This window comes from Amphiprion ocellaris, chromosome 4 (assembly GCF_022539595.1).
Source record: "Amphiprion ocellaris isolate individual 3 ecotype Okinawa chromosome 4, ASM2253959v1, whole genome shotgun sequence".
In the NCBI taxonomy this organism is placed as follows: Eukaryota; Metazoa; Chordata; class Actinopteri; family Pomacentridae; genus Amphiprion; species Amphiprion ocellaris.
The window spans coordinates 21,976,032-22,001,028 of NC_072769.1; the positions used below are offsets into that span (position 1 = coordinate 21,976,032).

Below are 24,997 nucleotides of genomic sequence, written 5' to 3' on the forward strand. Positions count from 1 at the left end.
CAGCAGGTTCTCTGCCATATTGTGCTGTTTGAAATGACTTCTTAGACGACAAATTGTGGAGTTGTGGTCAACTGAAACACAAGCATCCAGCATGCCTATAGTCTGTTTTAATCTTTCTCTTGTCATCTGTGGCCCTGTGTCATTTTAATAAAGTTGCATTTAAAGGTGGACTTTTATAGACACTAGTCGAAGGAGTGTCTGTGTTCTGGTCACACTCTTATCACTGTTTTTTTTTAATTTTCCAATTTGTATATAGGTGAAAAGAAGGTATTTAAAAAACAAATAACTCTCACTGTACACAGCACAGAATCCTCCATTAAATCTCTAGAAAATGAACATATCACTTGTTATTGGAGTTTTACTTATTTTTTTTTTTACTTTCCATCCTTGATTCTCCTCTTTCATCTTGATTTTGTTAAAAAAATAAGAACATTATGCTGAATAAAGACAATGCCTGCATAAGATGCTGGATTTTATTTAGTCCATTTTTTAAAATTTACATTTTCTGTTGAGATTCATTAAAAAAGATAAAGCATCATCAGCTTTGCAGTCCGTATCACGAAGAGACTGCAATAAGGAAAGAGCAAAGTAGAGTGAAGATGACTTAGTAGGCACGTCTTTTAAAAGATACATGTTAATCTAATCGATGGCAAAATATGTACAGCAATGGTTTTTGTCTTGTGGTAGCACATGCTTGGGATTTCTGCAAGAGAGTAGACAGGTTAGTAAAAGCACAAATCTATGTAGACAAAGACTTTTTAACTGTCTAAAAAAGATGCATCAAGTTGACTACATGAGGCAGCCAATTACCCAAAACTGTATGCCAGTTCAATTTAAAATAAATTAAACCTAAAGGAGAGAGAAATGAGGAAGGGAAAGGGGGAATGAACTTGTGAAACTAACTGACCATTTAAACAGACTCTAGCAAATGTTCCTCCATATGAATCAAGAATACTGAGCTAAAAATGGACATGACATCCACCTGATGAAATAGCTTGAGAAATAAATTAGAAATGGAAAGCTGTATTAGTATGCATTTATAAAGAGTACCTGATTTTCTCTCTCTCTAGCCTAAGTTTGATACCTTTGCATAACTTATAGAAAACCTGTCACGTTCGTTTAAAAACTCACAGTAATTCATTCATTAATCACAAGTCCTGATACCATCTAATACAGGTACAGGATTCTACCCTGCAGAATCCGTATACCGTCGAGTCAAACACGTTGGATATTCCATACAAATAAAGGACGCTTCCTGTATATATACATAACACTTTTGTACAGTCTTTGCACTTCCACTGTAACAAATCGAAGCATCACCACTTAGAAAATAAATGGAAATCAAATCATGTTCAGTGGATTAAACCTTGAGTGAATCAGAAGCTTGAATTTAGCACTTGGTTACATTAAAAAATGAACAAGTTCAACTGCCTTTGTTTTGAAAGGAAAACTAACATCTCTGAAATTCTGTTGTACTGGGATTTGGGTTTGAAGTTTGCCTTGGATACAGATCAGGGTCAGTTAAAACCACCCACCATAACTTGAGGAAGAAACAACCTGTGAACTGTGTCCAATGAAACTTCACCGCGCTCCAAACTGAAGTGTTAACCTGCTATGCTAACTAGTAGTGCTGCACTGACAAGCTACTGTGATCATATTATCAAGTGATTTCACTCCAAAACAACATCAAACGGCATTACAATTTAAGGAAATGTTAATTCTGGATCAGCCCGCAGGCCGTTGAAAGTTGATCAAGAAACCTCTAATCCTTTTCGGAGGCAGTGAATGTTCAAAGTTCATGAATCTGCATAAGTCAAACCCCAAAGACTAGTCCAGTCATTCCACCTGCTTTCATACTGCATAAAGCTTATTCCTGGCCCACACCCCTCTGTACGACAGTGCTCTGCTAGGCCCGACAGCAGTGTAAACTAAAGACAGTTGAGTTGCTCCACTGGCTCTTAGACACTAAGGATATTGTTGAGGTGGAACGTGATAGTTGGACCGTCCCAAAGCACAAACCAGAACCTGCACTGGTGTAAAAGTTCTGGTAGTTTGGGGGCTTGGAAAGTGGGTTGGTGGTTGGGACAACAGGGTCACTTGGGTCCTTTGGTGGGGGTATCTGTCTCTGTGGATTGGCGGCCGTCGCTCCAGGCCTCCCGGGTGCTCTTAAGGGCCTGTGTCCGTTGCTGGTCCACAACCACATAGTCTACACGCTCATCTGATGCTGTGATGCCAGTTCCATTGCTTTTCATCTAAAGAAACACAACATTGGTCTAAAAATTCTTTAAAATTGCCTGTAAAGGAGAAAATGTGGTTCAGAATGTGGCACTCCTACCTTCCGAGGTGGGGTAGACTTGCCGGATTCAAGATCCAAATCCAGGTACTCCACCTGTTTGTCTCCCTTCGGCTTCACCATAGGGCTACTCCCACCATCCGCAGTCATGGGCGCAGCGAGCTTCATGATCTGCGTGAGCCGGAAAAAGACGCTTTTATCGATAGCAGCGGCGCAGTTGCCCACAGCTCATGTTCAGATATGCTCGTGTGTTGTCACAATAACCAACATTTCTTTGCAGAGATTGCAAGAGATCTGATTTACCACAAGACTGGTAGTTTCACAAAGCATGTTCTATAATCAACGATCAACATCATCTGTAGAGTGTGTTCTTACAGGTACAGTTGGTGGATTGGAAAATTTAACAGATGACTGCAACTGACAGTTCATGCAAAATTCACATGTAGAGAAATTAAATGAAATCATAGTCCATGTAAAGTGGTTGTCAAACCTGGACCAAAAAGTTAATTGTACTAGTAGTTTTTAGATCAGGGGTGTCAAACTTGCGGCCCACGGGCCAAAATCGGTCCGCCAGAAGGGTCCAATCTGGCCGGTGGGACGACTTTGTAAAGTGTAAAAATTAAAGAGAAGACATTAACTGCAAATTGTAAATTTGTAAAACTGTAAATTTAAAATAATTCCTAGACCATAGCAAGTTTTTATCATAAAGGAAAATACTAGATTGTTCATCGTTCTTTTTGTCATTTTGTGTCTCATTTCTGTAATATTTCATCTTGTTTTTGTAGTTTTTTGTCTGACTTCTGTCATTTTTTCTCATTTTTTTGTCGTTTTTTTCTCGTTTTTGTCATTTTGTGTTTCCATTTTGTCTCGCTTGTGTTTTTTGTCTTATTTTTGTTATGTTGTGCTTTGCTCTATTTGTTGTTTTGTGTTTTTTTTGTCTCTCTTGTGTTGTTAGACTATTTTTTTGTCATTTTGTTTCTCGGGTTTGTCATTTTTTGTCTCGTGTCATTTGTGCAATTTTTTGTCTCGTTTTTGTTGTCTGTCAATTTTTTTGTCGCTTTGTAACTTTTTTGTCTAATTTATTTGTCTGTTTTTTTTTTTTGTTTTGTTATGTGTCGTTTGTTTCGTTTTGTCTCATTTTTGTAATATCTTGTCTTATTTTTGTAGTGTTTTGTCTTCTGTTGTCTGGCTTTTGTCATTTTAATCATAGTGTAAAATACTAAATTGTCCAGTTCCAGATTCCTGTGACTAAATGTTCTGTGCCTTTATAGACACTCTGTGATCTGGGAGTCATAATGTGTAAATGATAAACTGAGGGAAAATGTTGTTGAAATTGAATTTATTTTTCTTAACAAATTTCAAGTTGTTTATAATGTTTTGTAAAAAGATAATTCCTTAAACGTGAACTTTTTTGCACTAAAACAAAGGAAATATTTGGTGTGGTTATTTATAGGTTACTATGCTGGCCCAGGAACTAAGATGAGTTTGACACCCCTGATTTAGATGAAGTGGATTATTGCTGCATTTTCAGATATTCATTTTCAATGCCCATCTTTTCTTTTAGTTAGGCCCATTATTGACAGTCACTAGACAAGACTGGCAGGATTTACTGAAGTGTGAATGCACTACTCTGCTAATACAGCCAACAAAAGTGGGCACCAAACCAACATGTTGCAACAAAGATGTCTCTCAACAGTGATTTTCATGAGAGGCTTTGGGTACTTTGGTTTGCATAGTTAAATATTCAGGTTGTTTTGAGTTCACAATGCTCTCCATACATCTGTATTAAAGGAAGCTCATAGACATAGCTTTGTGGTTTACTTTCCTTTTGTCATGATATTTAAATATCAAATCAAAGATCTTTTGTAGTCTAGAAGATTTTTGATATTGTGACAACACTATGGTACATGTAGGGCCTATACGTGTTAATTGTGAACTACAAATAAGGTGAAGTTATTAGAACTAGAATGGTGACTAGGACACTCTAACTGGAAGGACAGTGATGGTTTGTCACTTCTAAGAATCACTGCAACCCGTGCATCCGGCTTGTAGGTGGTACTGGCTACTGATATTGGCACAACAAAGCTGTTCTATGTAATTTCTCATCTAATTATAGCACCTGAAAACAGCAACCTCTGGTGTTCTGACAGGGCAAGGCCATGCATGTCTAACCTAGCAACCCTGCTCACCTCCTCTATGGTGTCAAGTTCCTCCACCTCCCTCTTTACAGGGGTGATGGGGACTGTGCAGTAGAAGGACTCCTCTCTAAACAGAGCGAGAAGGAAGCAGTTGCAAAAGAAAAACAAGAGAACAGCAGATGAACAAAACGCAAGAAAAGGGAAATGGATGAAGGCAGAGCTTGAGGAAGCCAGACAAATGAGAAACTTAGGAGAAAGAAATTAACATTTGTGATGAAAGAACAGGAAGTCAGCAGATGATATGAAAGCAAATGTTAGGGAAAAAGTAAACAAACTGTTAACAGCAAGAAAAATAAGAAAATCGTGAATCCAATACCAAACTGTAGAAGAAAGTACCCCTGCGGATAGAAATATTATCCCTCAGTGTTTTTGGCTGATATATCCAGTGTTATTCTTCAGAAAGGAGAATGCAGTGTAAGCCAATAGTTCCTGTTTGAGCAGTGATTTCTAAATGACTAAAACAAATCTCAACTTGATTTCATTTCATATGACCCAAGGCTCAGATAAAAGAACACAATACCTGAAAATCAAATGAACAAAAACTGAGAATAAAGAAAGGTGAGTAGCAGGGCAAGAGGAAACTGCAAAGAAAAGAACTGAAGTGGGGAGGAGTCCATCTGCAGCAACCACTAACTAGTGCACACTAACATATGAAGAACAGCACAGACTGGACACGGGAATTCCTAATAGCTTCTGTAAACAGCTACGGCTTAACATTCCAAGTGTTGTACATGGTGTTCAATCCTGAAAAAACTTTTTCTGCCTCATGCTAAATCTTTTGCTGTATTTATGATGCATATGTTCTGAAAACTGTCCTTTTAGATTCCATTTAAATAAGATGAAAAAGATTAATGAAACCACAAAAAGGCACAAGTCAATCAGACATTTGGCACATTTTTCTCTGTAGTTTTGATTAGCTGCGATTTGAGAAGTAAAGAAGGAAGTAATTGTGTGACTTCTTTTTATCAGAGGATAGTTGTGTGTTACATACTGGTTCATCTGTGGGCATATTAGAGACCATCGCTACATAATTCTCAGCAGAGTCCTCGGAGTCAGTGCTGGAGGCCGTGCTATGCACTGACGGGGGTCTCGCTGGCATTGGGAACCTAGAGAAACTGAGCAGCATTCATAATGTTTACACACCAACTTCCAAGAAATTGCAGTCTCTGGTGAGCACAAAATATAATACAGACATAACAGCCACAGCTATAAACCACTGCAGCCGGAAGAGTCCCGGCAGCGCTAAGCACAGAAATAGACCTCATCTCAGATTAGCCAACAAGCTGCCTTCAGTGTTAGGCAGATCCCAGACCTGTTTGTATGAGCAGTGCTACTTTGGTCGCTCAGAGGCTACAGTAATGCATGAAATGTTAGTTCCTACTTCTTCAGTTAATTGCATCCTCTACAGAAGGTCATGTTCACACCAAAGTCCTCTTTTCCAGACAAAAAAAGAAAATCTCCACTGTATGTAGTTCAACCAGAAGGTAGTGCATGGCATATTTTTCTTTATAAAGTAACATTTTGTCATTTCTATTCTTCTTGACCTTTAGATGCACGAGTGATTGGACCCTACACTCTGCCACAAGTGGGTCAAAAATGACCCGTATGAGAATCAGCGTGGGTTTGTTTCTTTTTCATTTTTGTCATTTTGTTTAAGAATAATCATTTGTATTATTGTTTGCATTACATTTTCACCAACACAGGAATGATTTCATGTTTGAAATATGTTTATTTTTCACTTTATAACAGATTTTAAACATTTTGATAATTGAAAAAGAAGATTATTACACAGAGCAGCAATAGAAGAATGTCAACATCCATTTTGTTGCCATTTTTCCACTCTGTCCCTCCAAGTTTGTGCACTTCATCACCTCTTGTATGACATTATCAGTGATAAAGAGCTTTGGGTAGTAATACAAATATTACAATTTCTTTAAAAACAATAAAAGGTAACTTAAAAATCTAAATGGAATGATATCAATAGTTGAAAAATGAAATGATAATAACTATTCATTACAAAGATATTGCAAGAAAACGACCTCACTGGGCCATTTTTGACCCACTTATGCATCTAAAGGTTAACAAGTAATAAAACAGAGCATCTGATTTTAACCTAAAAATAAAAATAAGGTTCACAGGAAAGCAGACTGTGCAAACACGACCTTGGTTGTGAGCAAAATGTAGGACTACGAAAAATGCTGTAGAAGATTTTAGATACTTACTCCCGAGCAAATGACCGTGTGACAGGTGAGCGTACAGGTGTACAGGGCTCCTCCCATTCTGGCAGAGGTTTGATCTCCAGTGGAGCAGGTTTTCCTGAAGTAAGGTACACATACTAGTCAGTCACTGCTTGAGAAAAATTGTTTTTAGGCTGTCATAAGCATAAAAATGGTATACTGCAGAGATGATCGACCTGTGCGTTTATATTCTAGTGTGTATTCATGTTGGGTAATAAATCACAAGGCCAACAACAAAAAATGATAATGATTAATGCAACAGTGCTTCTTTTGTATATTTAGGAAATGTTATATATAAAAATGACAAAATATAGGTAAGTTGCTGTACTTTTGCCCTTAAACCTCTAATACTAGATGTTTTCAAAGTCCTTATCCCTCATCTGCTGGTCTTGTTTAAATGAAACATACAACAGCTATGGATTTGTGGGGATGTATAATATGAGTGATCAATCTTCTTTCATATAAGGTTTGGAAAAAACAGAGAAAAGCTGAGCCCTATGTTTCATGCAAATCTGTGTGGAACATAAGTCTAATATGGTCACTCAATAACAGGGTCATTCCAGAATTGGAGGACATTTTACCTCTCAAATTTCAAATAATCCATGCACAAAATACTAAAACATGCAGTTGTCGTGTAAATGTACTTGTCCTGAGACCAGATCTAAAAAAACTAGGAGAAATGAATGTTTGAAAATATTTTTAAAAATGAGAAATAAGTCTGGAGTTCCCCCTAAAATGCCATTTTTCTCTTGTCCCACCCCCCTGATGACCAAACTGAATCTAAAATAAAACAGTTAAAATGAAATTTAAATCTTCTTTTTTTCTGTAATATTTTTTCATTGATGTCTCTTGCAATTTTTTAATCAACACAATATTTTAAATAACAATTGTTATGCATGTGTCCCACAACAACCCTGTTAGCATAACCTTTTTAGCTGGCAGAAGAAGAAAACAGTGAATCACATGAAACGCTGGAATTAACATCATCAAACTGTTTTCCAAAAAGAATGGATAGAGCAAAGCTATGTCTTCTCTTATTTTTCAGATTTTCATAACATTCTCAGCCTTGATTGAATGTTTCACTCTACCTCATATTATCAGGATCAGACTAATTTTTTTGGACTGTTTTCCATCAGTCAGTTTGTCCTCTTGGTCAGCAGTAACAGCTAAATATCTAGCTTCTACTGCTGAGAAAAAGCTAACATTAGCATGGATTAGCAACCCTGTTACTGTGATCAGAGTAGGGTTAGCAAACAACAAATAAAACATGGAATAAAAATAGTACCATTAATGTCTAAGCTGAGCCAATCAAGCCTTGATAGTTTATTACCTATTACTGATGAATATGGAGCAGAAAATTGTAAAAGAGAAGGTCTATTCTTCAAAAACTCTAATGACCCATATACAGTCTGGACACCATGGAGGGATCATCACCCACAGCCTCTGTTAAGGGAAGCTGGAATACATACTTTCAGGAGAAGGCAGCCAGTATATATGTGCACAGACAGGAGATCGGATATGGTTGTTTATGCGAGGTTCTCTTTTATTAGATGATATCGATGTTCAATTTCCTACTGAGGAGCCATCTACTGCTTCCCTGAGCCTTGTGAGTGTTTAAGTGACAACAACCCTGCTGTGGCTGCTACATCTTACTGTGGGTTTTAGAAGCACAATACGGGGAAGTGCAAACACAAAAAGAAATGTTTGGAAAAAGAAATGTTAGTCAGGTATTTGGTTTGACGGCATGTAAGAAATCACATTAAAGTGTGGAGGGTATTTAGGTAAGGTGGTAGTAACGGTTTATTTTGAAAGACATGTTATGACTGTTCATGAGCTTCAAAACTGTGAGTGCAATTGTGCATGCATGAAGTGTCAGGTCATCCACCTCCTGCTGGGATTTAAAATGATTAGACTGGATTAATGCAATAGCTCTCACATCCATTTCATATTTTTAGAACCCACAGCCCTGAGAAACAAGAGAAATCCCTCTGTAGATTACTTACAACATGCAAACAATCAAAATAAAGTGCAGAGGTCAAAGAATGGCAAATATTCAGATACACAGTAGCAGTTCGGTGTGGTGTACCTACCCTTGCGTCGCCTCGGGAATTCACCTACGGTTTGAGAGTCGGTTCGCTCTAAACAGACACCTTTTGCTCTTATTATTTTAGGACTCTGACCTGATTGGTGAAAGAAGACTTTGCTTATTATAAAATTTCTGGTGATCACAACAGTTAAGCCCTATTGTAACAATTGCTCCGCCATGCAAAGCGAAAGACGAGACTGTGCTGAACAGCAAAACTACACCCTCACGTCCACCCAATCAACCTTTTTTTGTGCAGCACACTTCAAGAGAATGATTGTCATGACAACAGCAGACCCATACTACCCAACATGCACCTCACTCCATGCACCACGGCTTCCCACACAAAGACTGACATCACAGCTGTGCATGCATGACGAGCTGTGTATAAGCACCCAGAGTACGCTGAGAAATCACGTTGAGAAGCGCACATATCAATCTGCCGAGTGAACTTGTTGACGAGACACATTGCTTCTTCCACATTAACACTGTGATGACAACATTTTGCCGCAGTGCTGGCAAGAGCAGCAAACCTATATGTACCACAGTTCCAAGCTGAGACACTTTATTTCGAGAGAATCACCTTTTGTGTAAGTAAAATGATGCTGGCCTTGAATACACATGTCAAAGACTTCACAACATGCAGCTGAGATATCCAAAGCAGAAAGAAAAGAACACAGAAGATGAACATGGCTGGTAGAAATTCATATTAGTTCAGAGAACAGAAGAATATTGCATGGCTCATGGTATAAAAAAAAAAAGACATGAAGAACATCCAGGGGAAACTCCAAGGGTCATGTGATATTTAATTTATTTTTATACACTACCAGTCAAAAGTTTGGGGTCACCCAGACAATTTCATGTTTTCCATGAAAACTCACACTTTTATTCATGTGCTAACATAATTGCACAAGGGTTTTCTAATCATCAGTTAGTCTTTCAACACCATTAGCTAACACAATGTAGCATTAGAACACAGGAGTGATGGTTGCTGGAAATGTTCCTCTGTACCCCTAAGGAGATATTCTATTAAAAATCAGCCGTTTCCAGCTAGAATAGTCATTTACCACATTCACAATGTCTGGATTGTTTTTCTGATTCATTTAATGTTATCCTCATTTAAAAAATGCTTTTCTTTCAAAAATAAGGACATTTCTAAGTGTACACCAAACTTTTGAATGGTAGTGTGAATGAACTCACTCACTCTCTCTATTTTAAAAAAAGTACTTTTCAAAGAATCAATACCTCATATCAATGCTGCTGAATAGATATGCCACTCACTAATGTTCACTTTTCTTCAGATTCACTGAATATCAGACTGAAAATATTCAAGGACGTCAGCCAAACCGATTTTTAGCCATATTCTGAAATGTTTCATACCGGTCTAGGTGCCATTTCTAATAGAAAATGCAGCTACAAGCAGATCCAAGTAGAGCAAATTATGTGCCAGGAGCGGTGGAGGGTTAGAGATAGGCTACGATAATATCATATTTGCACAGCACTTTTCCAATCGTAACTTAAAACAAAAACATTGCAACAAAATGCCACCAAGAGAGAAAGACGAGGCACCTTTTCTTGGTTCTAACAAACAGCTAAGAGACTTCTTATGAAGCATCCTCGAAAAACATTAAAAGACATTCAAATAAGATGCTGTGATAAAGTAGACTTGAAGCGACTAAAAAAAAAGCGGAATTCTGAGTTGCTCGACAACATCAGTGAGAAAAAGGAAGTTAAGGGCCAAAACAACAGCAGTCCTGAATTTTTTGTTAAATGTGGTAAAACAAGCTTGTATCCAATGGATTAAGAGTAATAGGCTTACATATGATGTACCAATAAGTAGCATTGGGCATACACAATAGTGCTAAATGTGCATTTCTAAGTCCTGATGGGGACTTTGCCCAATGCATTTATTACCACTAACTATTTAACAAGTTTCCATTGCCAAACTGTAATTCCAAGTTTCATGAGCACTGGAGACACTAAGTTATGGCTCATTTTGTGAAATACAATACTGTGCTAAAAGGGGTTGGACTGTTGTTCAATAGCCAGATGATCTGAAGAAATAATAATAGTTTTAATAACTTCTACTCATGGTAGTCCAGCAATGATCCATGCCAAATTTGGAGCCAATTGGTACAAAGGTCACGAGAAAAGGAGAACTCCCAACTGGGAAACGTAAAACTGCCTTATTTTCTACAATGACAAAAACAGCTCTGGCTTTTGGTTTGTGATGATTCCCTGTCATTCTTCAACTCTCTTTCTGTTCATTACTCAATTTTTCGGTCTACCCAAATTGTAAATCCCCCTGTTAAGTCTTTTATCAAAGGGCTCCATTCAGATGATGGAACAAAGGGGATGGAGGTGACCACTCCGGGCTTCAGTCGCTCCATGGCACAGGGACCAAAACAGTCGACAGAGCCTCACAGGAGCTCGAGGCAAACATGCTTCTGACAAGGAGCTAAATGTGTTGGATGTCAGACGATGTAGCAGGCACTAAACTAATTTATCACAAGGTAAAATAAGCTGGTCAAGGACAGGCGCAGAGGAAGACGGTGGTATTTAATACACCAGACAAACCAAGGGAGACAAACTGAGACAAGCATTTTTCCACATTAATACTGACAACTAAAGTAGAATGAAAAATGGCACTGCTTTCAAACGAAATTTTCTACAGATGGCTTTATGACCATGAGCCAGCACTGTGGGAATAGCAGCTCGGTGTGAGACACAGCATGGTCAGTTGTTGCATTAGTGAGCATACTGACGAAAGTTAAGAGCGACAATAAAATCCAGCACAGATCAACCCCGAAGCAGGAACTCCACAAACACACTGAACAGTTATGAACCAAGTCACAGCTATACATGCAGAGACATCTATTGTCCTCTCACCTTTGCGATCAGGTTTAAGATTTCGGTCAACAGGTGGGGGCTGGCAGTCACTGAGCAGTGGCCTGCGAGGAGGGGTCTTTGGGCTTGAGCGAAATCCCATGTGGGCGGGTGGGGGAACCTGTTTTCCAAGGGAGGAGAACTCAGTGCTTGGGGTCATGGGCACATAGTTGGGTTCGTGCATGGGCTCTGACAAACTGCCTGAGTGGTGATGTGACGGGGAGTTGGCACTCATAGGTACGTAGTTCTGGTCGACCTCTTCCATTGACTGACTACCCACTGGCATCATTCCTTTGTTTTTCTGAGGGTGACAAGGCATTCAAAGGTACTGTTAATTAGAGACACAGCAGGTACAAGATAGCCTCACAGGAGTACAGAATTCATTTTCAATGGTGTCTTTGTGAAATAGTTGATGGCCAACACTTATTTTCAATCAATTTTTGGGATGTTGTTTTTGGCAAAAGAACAGAGGAAAGACAAAGTACCAACTGCCAATACACTGCCAATACTAACACATACAGATAGGCAGTTTTTGATACTAGCCACAATACATTTCACCACCAAGAAAATGGAAAATTGCAGACAGACTCTGAGCATCAGAAGGTAACATTGGCTAGCAATGAACCAGCAGCACTACTAGCTTAACCCTTTGATGCATAACTGGGGTCAAAAGTGACCCAAATCCAATGGAAAATGGGTATCTCCTGATGTGTCTACGCATCAAAGGGTTAATGTGAAACATGATTAGTGAAATGAAATCAAAATTTTTCTGACTGTTCCCACTGTTGGACTGTTGGTTGGACAAAACAGCTCTGAAAAATCATGTTAACATTTTTCAGTCAAAATGTATAAAATAAGCATCAAAAAGTAATAAAACGTGAGTTAAAGTTTTTCAGACTCATTATGAGTAACCAAGGACACTTATAATTGAAACAGATACAGATTTACAGTAATAGTAAAAAGCTTGTCAACTCCAACACAGAACTTCTTTGAAATGCCTCTGTTGATTTAAGTTTTACATTGATTAATTGTTCAGACTGAAAACTTAAAGAGCTTGAAAGTACGAAATATTGTGCTCATTTAAAAAAATTAGCATGCTACAAGTAATGTGTGAATGCTGACTGTCATTATGAAGAGTGACTCAGAAACGTTGCATGCAGAAGGCCTGTTTATGTGCAATATCCTTCTGGTAGCATTAAAGCAAAATAGAATACCTTTATATACAAAGATGGCTTTCCCTGTCATCCTTTAAATATTTTTACCTCTACTCGAAATACATTTTCAGTGAACACTTGGTACTGCATGTATATTTAGAGCTTTGCTGTGAAACAACAGCATTTTTTTTGCCAATTTGGGTTTTTTTGAAAAACGTTGTTTCTAATATTAACACCATTTGTCAAAGCATCACCATCATAGTAGAAAACATTTCTCTGAAAATGCTGTCACACACTACTTAACAGCTCTTTAATATTATTATACACCAGTGACCTTTAAAACAACACTTACAAAGTAGCTGTTCATGCTTTCATTGAAGTCAAACGAGCAGCTTTTGTCAGAGGGGAATGATCTAGGAATGTCATAGCAGTCCTGGGATCCAAAATCTGCAAAAAACAAACACATAATTGCAATACACAAATACTGTAACTGTACTGGGAAAACACTCAATTCCTTTATTTCCTTAAATCATTACCCGTAAATGATGTGCACAGCACATAGTAGCAATTTTCACTCCCCATTATGTTCCTTACTAAGGCCCATTTATGCTATAGCACAATCCAAGTAATATACACTACAGAGGTCTAAATAAAATATGAGTTTTCATGACTGTGCGTATTTAGCTATTCAGCAGGACAGTGCTCAGCAGCTCTATGTAAGATGCTCTACTGAGTAGCGCATATAATTACTGTTTTTTTTGCATTGTCAGTAGGTAATGATGCAGTTGCTAATGCATTTCATTTACGACCACAAGAACCACAACCGTGCAAGAAAAAGCTCAGAAGACAAACGAGAGCGTCAGCTGGGGAAGACTAAGTAGGGAGGACAGAATTATAATGGGGCACGTCCTTTCTCTAAAATATTGTGACTACATTCAAATTAATAGATACATTTTAAATGGGTCAGATAAAATCCCCCCATTTTTTTACAGTACATATCAGTCGCTTGAGCCAAGATATTTTTGTTTAGTGATTCTGCACAGTATCTCTTTATTTTGTTTCTCACTTACATCTATGGGTCCACTGACCTGCTCTGTCAACAAGATGCAAAGCAAATCTTTAGCCCTCTCTAGTCTCTTGTAGGGCTAAATATTGACAAAATCCCCAAATACATTCAATTTCAATATATACAAATTATCAGGTGAACCTGGTATAGTCTCTGTTTTCACAGTGAGTGCTTGTTTGACAGCTGTCACAAGCGGATAGCACAGTGAAGACCGACAAGTGAGCTGTTTCAAAGACCCAAGACACTGAAAAATGATCTTGCCACTGAAGCTTCTGCAATGACATCTGTCACCACCAGAGGGAGAGAGGAGTAAGTGGAAGACTAATTATGCTGTTCATTCTTATTCCACAAATTTCTCTTTTCTTGACAGCTGTGTTCTGTCTATTTTAAGCCCTTGTAAAAAAAAAAAAGGATAATACATTCAAGAACTGTTATTATGAAAGGCATCTCTTGTCAATTCAAAACATCTTCTTGTGCTTTTGTCTGATTTTAGTAGAACCTCCTCTTGATAAGATACTACTCAGGCGTCATGTGTTGTAAGATTTAAAGGATGCTCCTGAAGTTAGTGACGCTGTAGCTGAGTATAAGCCTTGACACACTGAATGGATTGTGAACAGATGAGTAAAGGTGAAAACAGAAACTGCATCTGGAAGAAAGCATCTGTCAAAAGAAAGTAAAAAGAAAACAAAAATTTCTCCAACACAAACCTTTGCGGAGTCGTGAACAGTCCACAGTGCCAATAGTGTTGCTGCGCAAAGCCTTACTCCCAGCGCTAGTAGGCACACAGTAGTTTCCATCTGTCTCTGAGGCTGAGCGAGGCACACAATAGGTGTCCGTAGGTGAGCGCTCAGCAGGGGGTGGCGGGGGTCCTGAGGTGGAACTGAGTGAAGGCTTGGGTGGTCTGGGTGGGGGTACTACATCTCCCCCACCCTCCGATCCCCCCACCCCTGTCGATGATGACAACGTACGGGGCACCTGGTAGGTACAGTTTGCACCAGGTGTGGGTGGGATGTCATAACTGATAGAAAGGTTGCGCATCTGTGTCTCCATTGAGGGCTTCCGTGACGGCGTGTTAAAGACATAAAGGTCGCCGTCCCCGCCGTCTGGATGAGCCGGAGGGGAGGAAGCTGACTTGGGGAGCAGCACAGTGTCCTGGGAGTAGCTCCGAGGGAGGTGATAAAGGCCGCTGTCAGTTGAGAGTGAGGCACCACGTGACGGAGGCGAGTCATAGATAGTGGAAGGGGCGGAGGTGGGAGTCGAGTGCTGCGGGAAGAAGCCATTGTGCGAGGTGTGTTTAGCGGAGGAAGTGGAGGAGGTGGGCGTCCGGTGAGATGGGAGGTTGTCATTCAGGTCTGTCTCTGAAGAGGTAGACTTGGAACACTCAGCATGGGCTCTAAGGACACGACACACATACAAACCAGAGAATTAACACCAACAACAAACATGCTGGCTTAAAGAACAAGTCACAGTTAGCCTTCAAACCACTGTCTGCAAACCATAGTAACAACTCAGACACCTCTTATCAGTAATCTTTGGCAACTCTTGCCATATTAGCAGTTCCTTGTGCATAAGGATTAGGACTGAGGCACTTTGTTGCTGTTGGGTCATTTTTAAACATGCAGCTAAAAACAAATCAATACAGGATTAGGTAAAGCACATCTAAGTCTTTTTTGATCTAGAAGGTGGATAGTTGTTAAAGATTCAAACACCTTAAATCCAGCATTAATAATCATTATTAACAGTCATGTACATGTACAGCAGAGCGGTGCAGTAAGTATTTGTATCTCTCTGTTGGTCTGTCTTGTATACAAGTGTAGCACTCCACACAAGCAGGCAGTTCCAGCTGGATGGCTGGCCACTCACAGACTAGCCTGTGGAGGAAGTGTCTTGCTCTCACACTCCTCCAGGAGCAAATACTCCTGGTCCCCCTCCAATAGAGAGTGAAGCTCAACTGAGCTATACACAGCATACAGCAGAGACAAGGACAAGAGTGGCAGCACAGTTGAAATGTACAAAAAGAATAAATGGTCTGAAAACTGTACAGAGACAAGCTGACATCACAGTGCCACATTCCAACACAGTGAATAAAGAGTCATACATACAGCAAAAGCACACATTCACACAGTCTCACCTGTTGGGTTCAGGCTTTTTGCTCTCACAGTTTGCCAACCACAGGTAATCCTGGGGCTCTTCTGAACTGGACTGAGAGTCCAGGTGTCGCACACTGACCGGCTGGTATGGAGGTGGCACGGTGGACAACACTGCGGCTGCTGGACCAACAATATTACCCAGAGCCGGGTGTGGGGGCGTATCCACCACCAGCCCCGTGGTGGCTGCCTGGTGAGCTGCTTTTGCTGGGTCTGAGGAGGAAAATAAGAGCACTGGTGCTGACTCCTGGCAAAAATGTCATGTGTATACACTACAGTTCAAAAGGTTGGAGTCACTTAGAAATGTGCTTATATCTGAAAGAAAAGCAGCTTTTTTCAGTGAAGATTACAATAAATGAATCAGAAATACAGTCTAGACATTGTTAATGTGGTAAATGACTGTTCTAGCTGGAAAAAGCTGTTTTTTAATGGAATATCTACATAGAGGTACAGAGGAACATTTCCAGCAACCATCACTCCTGTGTTCTAATGCTACATTGTGTTAGCTAATGGTGTTGAAAGGCTAATTGATGATTAGAAAACCCTTGTGCAGTTATGCTAGCACATGAATAAAAGTGTGAGCTTTCATGGAAAACATGAAATTGGCGGGGTGACCCCAAAATTTTGAATGGAAGTATGCGTGATCTCATTTACTATATGCAGTTATGTGTGCTTCGAAACACAAAAGAATAAATTAGGATAGAGGATTTTTCTTAGCTGACCATGGAGGAGGTGGGCCACTGTCACATTCACTAACAGAGAAACAAAACAATACACTGTAATAAAGTTTTAGCTTTTGTATGAAAAAGCAGATGTCATTCTGCTCAACACAGGCAATACAGTGAATGAGTGAAGTTCATTTTTTAGACAAATCTAGTGACTAAATTGGTCACGTAAACTCAAATGCAATTGAGATCTGCCAGGTCCCAGGTCCATTGGATCAAGTAGATATAATGAACTCATCACGCTGGGCCTATTTCATTTTGGATTATAACCACCCTGTTGTATTTTAGTATCTCTAACTGTTCCAAATGTTTGGTAACCAATGCCTTCTTGAAGTCACTGAAGGTAGACCAGGCACTGCTCCTACAGTGGACCAGTAAAGCCCACTGAGACAGTACAGGTGATACTGGTGGCTGATGACATTAGGCACAAAGTAAACACTAAGCTGTGTTTGACAACATCAACTCTGGCAGAGTAAACGTAAACCCAGGCTGTTTCCTAGCAACCCAATTCCAATGTAACGGTCTACCATGTCTTGCAGCAGCTTGAGCAACACTACAACAACTTTAGATCTCTAATGTGCAAACTTGAGCGACTGCTGCATGTCAGCTCACTCTAATGAAAGAGCAGCTTGAGGACAGCTCTCGGATATGATGTCGTGTCTCCATACAAAGCAAGAAATCAACCCCAAATCAAAGCCGTGTTGCCTCCAGCTGAAACACTCTTAACTGATCCAGCAAGCCACAATGACCTATAACCTAGCTTCCTTTTTAAGCAGAAATCCTGCAGGAAATAAATGTGTGTGGAATACAGAACATTGTCCTGCCTGAGGTGAGGAACACTGGTACAAACAGCTGGTATCAAAAGGAAAGACACTGCAGTCATTACTCTGAATTCAAAGACAAAATCCCCACCATTTTATGTCCAATATATAGAAAGCCCAATTAAAAGCTTTATTTGCCCATGAACAGTCTGAATACTTTTTTTTTTTTAAAAATTGTCTTCTTAGAGATTAAGGTCTCTTCTTTGCCACACTGTGATTTATTGAATGTCAGAATGCTTTTCAAACCCTTCAGCTTGCCCTGATTACTGTACTGCATTGAGAGCCAAGATGGCTGATGTGTACGTTGGGTGAAATCTGTTTTCATCCCACAGTCCTCTACCCTTTTCACAGTTCTCCTTCTACTCTTTTCTATTACTGATGTGGTTCAAGTAAGGTTCTTGAGTTTTCTTCTTGTAAAAGTCAGTTCCTCTCTTATAAAGTACATCACTCCTCTCTACCTGGTCGTCATTTTGCCATTTCTTAGTTAAAGCTTTAAGTGCTGATTCATACAGGAAAAGGGAAAATCCCCTCTGCATGTACTACTCTAGCACAGGACACTTCCTACCTCCTACATGGTCTGTGAGAGCCCTCAATGCCCAGGCCTCCTCATGCTCCTTACTCTAATATCTATCCAGCTATAAAGCACTCTAGTGTGGCCATGCACAACAGTGGAGTGGGAGTTGTACCCCACACGCAGAGAAGTGCAAGCGAGCACAAAACACAGAGCGAAGGACATTATTTTGTAATAAGAACTGCAAGAAAGGCTATCTGCAAGGATATCTCTCTGTATGCCTAGCCTCTTTTTGAACAGTCTTACCGTGAAGTTTGCACATCAGAGTTTTAAGAGCCAGTTACAATAATTCTGCTGAAGAGATGTCATGAATGTTGTTACCAGGGTTACCCTGTAACACTAGCTATGTAACAGAGGTGAAGGCACAGTCACAATACAGTGGAAAGGACGACCTTGGAGCAGCATAATCAGTGACTCAGTTGCCAACTTTGAAAAGTACCTTCTCCAGAAAGAATCATAGTGGCATGATAAGTCAGACATTGAACTAGTGTGACTTCAATGCCAATTCTTTTTACACTAAAACATTTACATGTGTAGCTTAGGAAGAGGAAAAGAAACTCTAGAAGACTGAGACTGAGGTGCAAATAGCTTTGGTTGCAACTAGACTCAAAGACAGAGACAGAGAGGGAAACAAGAGTATGCAAACAAGAGGGAACGAAAAGCAGATAAGAGGCAAAGAACGAAAGAAGGGCAGTGAGACAGACAGGCACACAATGCTTTGATTATCCAGTGCTGGGAACAAGGGTAACGTGAGCCTCAATACAACACATGGATCAACACATGGATCATTAGTCCTTGGCTGAGAACTATGCTGAATAGAGGCTTTCTGGCACATTCGGCTGGTCTGCCAAACTCCTTCACAGAGAATGACGCAGAATTTGAGAGGCACAACAGTGACATCAAAAGAGAGACCAATCAAATGTACTCTGCCAACAAGCTAACATTCTCTTTACCATTTATCACTAAAGCTACTAAACAAGTTTTTACTGCTGGTGTCTGTGCACTGACACTTTAGAAAGACAAGCATGGTCAGCTGTAAATCAAGTTTCCATCCATTCATCTATTGTCCAAAACATAGTATAACTGTATAGTATCTGTGTACAGACTTCAGATAATCAGAGGATGGACATCACCTCCTTCTGCATCAGTGTATGCCAGTGTTGTGGTTGTTAACTTCAGAGTCAAGTTACACAGCTAAACTTTTCCTTTAACATTACATTTGTCAACCTACAAAATATTCTGCTGGTCTTGATTTAGCTATAGCGTTCTTAGAAATGCAATCACAGACCAGGAGACTAAGCAAAGAGAAAAACATTTCAAAGTTGGACATCACTTTTAAAATATGCTATGAAGCAATTCAGAACAGACTTCAGATTGCTGATCAAATAAGACAGAGAAAACTGTGACATGTGTTTTTAACTTTCACTTTGTGTGAAACCTGACATAGTGAAGTCCAAATCAAATGATCAACAGCACTGATGTGTGGTGAACTATGCAACGGCAATCCTTACCTTCTTCAGTGGGGTTAAAACCACATATGTCGCAGATGTGGCGAACCCACTTGTTCATCTCGTCCTCAGAATCAGCCACCAGGTAGAAGACACGATCAATGGTCTTGATGTCGAATATGAAGCTGTGCTCCAACTCTTTCTTGCTGAATGTCAGTCCAGCATCCACCTTAAGGAAGCAACCAGCAGGGCTTAGTTTAACCCTTGTGTGGTCTTAACATCCTGAACACTCCCCTCGTCCTAAGGGTCAGAAATGACCCGCCTTCATTGAGCCTCTAAAATAAAGCAGCTTCATGGAATTGTCAACCCAAAATCTATTTTACATGAAGAACCAACCTGTCATGCATTACACATTGTGTAAATGTCTGGGTTTTCCCTTTACAGAGGGCAGAAAGACTGTATTTAATCAGTGGACGCCACTCATTTTATTACATCACACATTATAACTGTTTTCTTTACTAGAGTAGAGGTTTATTATCACTATTATTGCTGCTAAAGGTACTGTAAAGGTGTAAACATTATTTATTTAGCAAGAGATAGTACTTGTATATCCTAAGAAAGTACTAGAAATGTGCAGAAAGTGGCTTTAAATGCATTTTTGAAGGGAAACAACAGAGTACTGTATACTGTACAATGGAATTCAATTACAAAATACTAGTCTTCTCACATCGTTTGAATCATTGCTCCCACCCATGAGGTGTATAACCTACAACAATAATAAGAATAAAATAATAGATGCCAAGCAAAAATATGAAGAACATATTAAAATTTAATTAGTACATGTAGGACAGTATGCAAGTGTGTGTGCAGCACAAGTATTTGTTTTGCAATTTTACCTCCTGGATGTCCGAAAAAATCTGATCTATGACCTACTGGTCACTGAAAACTAAAAACTGCACTCATGGCTTCAGCTGAGAGAGAAGTGGTGGTACCATCTGTGTAGAAAACGTTCCACTTTTTCTAATGTTGGGGTCACTTTAGGAAAAGTCATCAAATTTCAAGTTGAAAAGAGGTCATTTAGGGGTTTTTCTCTGCTATTAAACATAGTGGCTGGGTCATTTTTGACCCTAAGACAACACAAGGGTTAATATGGCATCAGCCAAGGAAAAAACAATGACTGACTACTGACAAGCTGTGAGATGAACTCATTTATGAATTCATGTATTGGCGTAAGAGTTGAAATAATGAGTTAAAGAATTCATTTCATTTAAATTTGTAGGACACACAGCTTAAAATTTAACTTATTCAAGAATTCATTATTTAAACAGAAATCGGGAACTAGGTTCTTCAGTTTGCAGGCAGGTATCAACAAGGAACCATACCTGCTCACACAAGTTGAGATCAATCACACGAATGGGCTTCTTGGTATGGTCATTCTTGTAGTACTCCAACACGTCTGGGTCGCCTGTCAGACGGCCACTGCGAAGAACAAACCACCGCTTCTTCCATGCCTGCAGGGTGAGCACAGAAATGAGGCCAAAGGTTATATGTGTGTTCTCACAATGACTGCTCCATTCCCAGATGACCACAGCCTGGCCAAATGCTTTATTTTTCCAGTTTAGCCAGTGTGTCCTAGCTTAGCTTGTGTCTCTGTGTACATTCTCCACCAGCTGCACTGCCCTCACTAAAGAATGGTGAGAGCCAGAGGGAAGAGGCCCGCAACCAGAAATATGTGTCTGGGATAACCAGAACAAAAGCCACATAGTCTGGTCTAGCACCCTGACTGGAGTGAATAACCAAATCTATAAAGAGAAACAGGCAATTAAGTCCTTTCTTTCAAATCCAATTTATTGTCTGTGAGAAAATGGCACCACATGGCAGACAGAGGAAAAAGAAATGGAAGCAGATTAGGTCTGTTATTTTGTTTTCTGGACGTAAATAAAAGCACTAGAAGACAGTTTAGTAATACAATCCTTATCCTTAACTGCATTAAGAGCATTAATGAGACAGTGACGTGCATTCATTCCTATCTGGTATAACTGAACACAATTAGTAATAGATTATTGAAAAAAAAAATATGATGAATATCCCCCTGTGCCACTGTAATTCTACTTACAATTCAGTTTTATTTATCATCATCATCACCTTCCAACTACACAGCTTGAGAACTTGTTTACATATCAAGCATAGTTGTCAAATCATGAATTCTTAAAAAGATAAATGCTGCTAAGAGTGAAAGGCAACTTCAAGCTTTTAAAACACAAAGCCTCGGCAAGATTCATTCCTGTTTGTAGTTTTACTTAGAAAATGCATCCAATAGGAATTCACTTAAATGCAGACACAAAGAGGTCATGAACTCTTGATTTTGTTGAGTCATGGCAGTTGGGCTGACAGCGCTGTTTTACAGCTCAAAATAAGTGCTCCACAACATGCTATCAAGAGCTGTCTAAGAGGGAAGAGAGGATCTTGGCAAAAGATAGGGGACTTATCCAGAAATGTTTCATCTCCTTTTGCTGCTTAAAGCAGAGCAAGAATGGAAACTTTGCAGAAGATTCATCACCTGAACTGTGTAACAGAACGTGAGCACCAGAATGAGACGGTCAACTGAATACCAGAAACTTTCTAAGTGCTGTTTTGAAATGATAGACAAGATCCAGTAGACAAACAACTACCACTGGGATCAGACAGATCAGGAAACATAACACCAGAGTGGGAGGAATGCAAACTAAAGCTTGTTGTTGTTTTGGGGTAAGATCTTGACCGTATTAACAATGCTCTGGCTTTGGTTTTTTTTTTTTAATTCTTCAGCTGTTTTTCCATCCACAGGGTGTCCTTTGTTAGAGGGCCAAGCCCCACACTGAGACCATGAAGAGCACCAGACCCTTCCCTCCACAAACAGGATGGGGAAATAAGCAGACCTGCAAAGTTCTTAGATTTTTAACTGCACCAGCCATCGCATTGATAGAAACACTAAAACATTTAATAAACATACAAGAAACATCAAAAGAAGATTGACATTACAGTGACATCACACATGCAGCACGTTTCACAGACTCTATTTCAAAAGGCCTGCATTATATAACTCCAGCACACCCACAGAGTCCAAATGAGGCTTAAACCTATTAAACCTACTTTCTTTACAGCAGGCCCACTTAAATATCAGATTTAACTGCCAAAGCTGAAGAGAATGTGCAAAAACAACACTGATGTGTCTGCGTTGTGTTGTTTGGACAAAGATGGTGGGTGTGGAGAGGGAACCTCTCTCTCCTGCTTATGACAAAGTAATCTTGGGTCAAGTTACCCTGTGGGGAACAGAAGGACCGAGAGCTTGGGTTACAGCGAGGCCAGGCCCGCCGAATGTGAAGACTGTTGGCAACTGGGTAAGTCATTCGCATTCAAGAGGGAGACAAGTGAGACCTGCTCTACAAATTTGCTTTACTGTATTGAAGTTCTTTTTAAAATTCAAGAGAAACCAATAGGTCAGTTACAGTTAAAAGATTAGAAAAGCACTCAGAGCGCAGCACTCCACCAAGGCTGTTCATTCCCCTATATAGCATTGTCAGAAATGCAGCATTATTTTTTTTTTAGAAACGCAGCATTTATTAGTTATTGAAGATCAGAAATCACGGCACCATAGAATGTTTTCATTCGATATAGATGTACCCAAAAACAAAAGGACCTTGCGCTGAGTAGAGAAGTGTGTTATGCATGTGTATGTTATGTTCGAATACCGAATCGGGTGACCTAAATACGTAGCGGGCAGCGGGAATTGATGGGACTCAGAAACACCCCCACAATTGAATCAATTCTTCCATGTATCATTTCCAACGGTTAAATCACGATAAGTCCACAGAGGTGGATTTGTAGTAGGATCGCAATCATGTGATCATCAGCAGGCAGCTGACGTAGTGTTTAGTTGTCATAGTTACAGTGACGCTGTGCCGCTATCTCACAATGATACAGAAATCTTTAACAAATCTGTGGATCCAGACTATAAGCTGCACCACTGCCAAAATCTAATCACTTGTGTAATTTCTGACCTTCCCTGAAAATTTAATCCAAATCCATTAGTCTGTTTTTGAGTAATGCTGCTAACAGACAGACAGACAAACGTATGTCAATTGTCACATAAGTAGTTATAGAGAGCAGAGAGTAACTATTAAATACAAACTTTTACAGCTGCTGAATCAAATAAACGTAATATCACGGTTAATCTTCATTAGATTTTGCCACTTTAGCCCTGTGATGCCTGAATTTATTTACAATTATATAAAGAATTTATTATTTGTGTTTTTGCTTTCAAGCTGATGCTAAACTAAGTGGAGATTCTTAATTTGTCTATAGCACATAGAACAGATATATAATAACAGATACCGGTATATAATAATGTAGGTCCCACTCCGATCGGTCCTAAGACAAACCAGTGACAGCAAAAGGCTCCAAGGTACGTATTGAATATGAACAAACTGGCACTGGGGGAATGCATACACTGTCTCGGCTGCAGTCTGAACGCAAGCGGTATAATGTGAATTCACAACCATCAGTGTTAAAGGGTTAATATCAAAGTGCAGACCCGCTCATATATGCTGTATTCATAAACAAAAACATCACATGGGTGGCAATCATCTGCAATTTCTTTTCAATTAAAAATTTTACTGAATATAAAAAAAAAAAAAAAACAGCACGTGATGTCATGGACACCTTAAGATGACAAAAAAATCATCAAAAGAGGCTGTAACTAAGTCTGGGCAATCTAATGATCTGCTTTTGAGAGGAATGGTCCAGACTGTATCACTAAAAAAATAGCATGCTGTCCAAACTTTCCTACTCCACCAAAACTAAGCAAAGGTGTGATGGACTGTGACACAGTAATGAAGACGCTCATTGGAGGCACACTGTAACTTTGAAGTATAGCTTGTTTTTTGTTTTTTTTTAAAGAGAATACAGCATGGTGGACAAGTAATAGGGCTGAGCAGACCATAACCCTAAGAGACGAGCTGTTGTGAATTTTTATAAGGCATTGTGCCGACTGTGAATGTAGGTAGATACTGTTTATGCCAGCTGTGAAAGGTAAAAATGAAAGCGCCGTCTCTGGTGTCATGTCAGTTTAATGTTATCTTCATTGAAAAAAAAAACGATTTTCTTTCAAAAATAAGGACATTTCTAAGTGCCCCTAAACTTTTGAACGGTAGTGTATGCTGCAACTTAAGAGGAGGCAATTCTAATGTTTCCTTTTTGTGTGTTTTAATTTCAGAAGCAAATAATACTAATCAGTGCACCAAACGACTATCTGGAGTCGTGTTAATGTCCCCTTTGGTGACTGTGCTCTGTGATAGGAGTTGTGTAGTGTTCATTATTGGTTACTAAG

The 24,997-nt window shown here is 39.5% G+C and overlaps 1 protein-coding gene across 15 annotated transcripts in view; it reads right to left on the reverse strand.

The window, feature by feature from the left end:
* Positions 1-459: 459 nt before the first annotated feature.
* Positions 460-24,997, reverse strand: part of gab1 (GRB2-associated binding protein 1) — a 66,516-nt gene continuing 41,978 nt past the window's right edge. For 6 of the 15 annotated variants that reach the window (XM_055009854.1, XM_055009857.1, XM_055009859.1 and 3 more), the window contains 12 exons: positions 21,012-21,140; positions 19,693-19,858; positions 16,049-16,277; positions 15,781-15,873; positions 14,625-15,310; positions 13,204-13,298; positions 11,701-11,998; positions 8,819-8,908; positions 6,714-6,807; positions 5,483-5,606; positions 2,336-2,464; positions 460-2,252 (listed from right to left, as the gene is read on the reverse strand). In XM_055009854.1, coding sequence (XP_054865829.1) covers positions 2,094-2,252; positions 2,336-2,464; positions 5,483-5,606; positions 6,714-6,807; positions 8,819-8,908; positions 11,701-11,998; positions 13,204-13,298; positions 14,625-15,310; positions 15,781-15,873; positions 16,049-16,277; positions 19,693-19,858; positions 21,012-21,140 — 2,292 coding nt within the window. In that variant the 3' untranslated portion in view covers positions 460-2,093. Of the gene's footprint in view, positions 2,253-2,335; positions 2,465-4,482; positions 4,559-5,482; positions 5,607-6,713; positions 6,808-8,818; positions 8,909-11,700; positions 11,999-13,203; positions 13,299-14,624; positions 15,311-15,780; positions 15,874-16,048; positions 16,278-19,692; positions 19,859-21,011; positions 21,141-24,997 lie in introns of those variants that run through there. The other 9 variants (XM_023289030.3, XM_023289033.3, XM_023289032.3 and 6 more) reach the window with 7 other exon arrangements.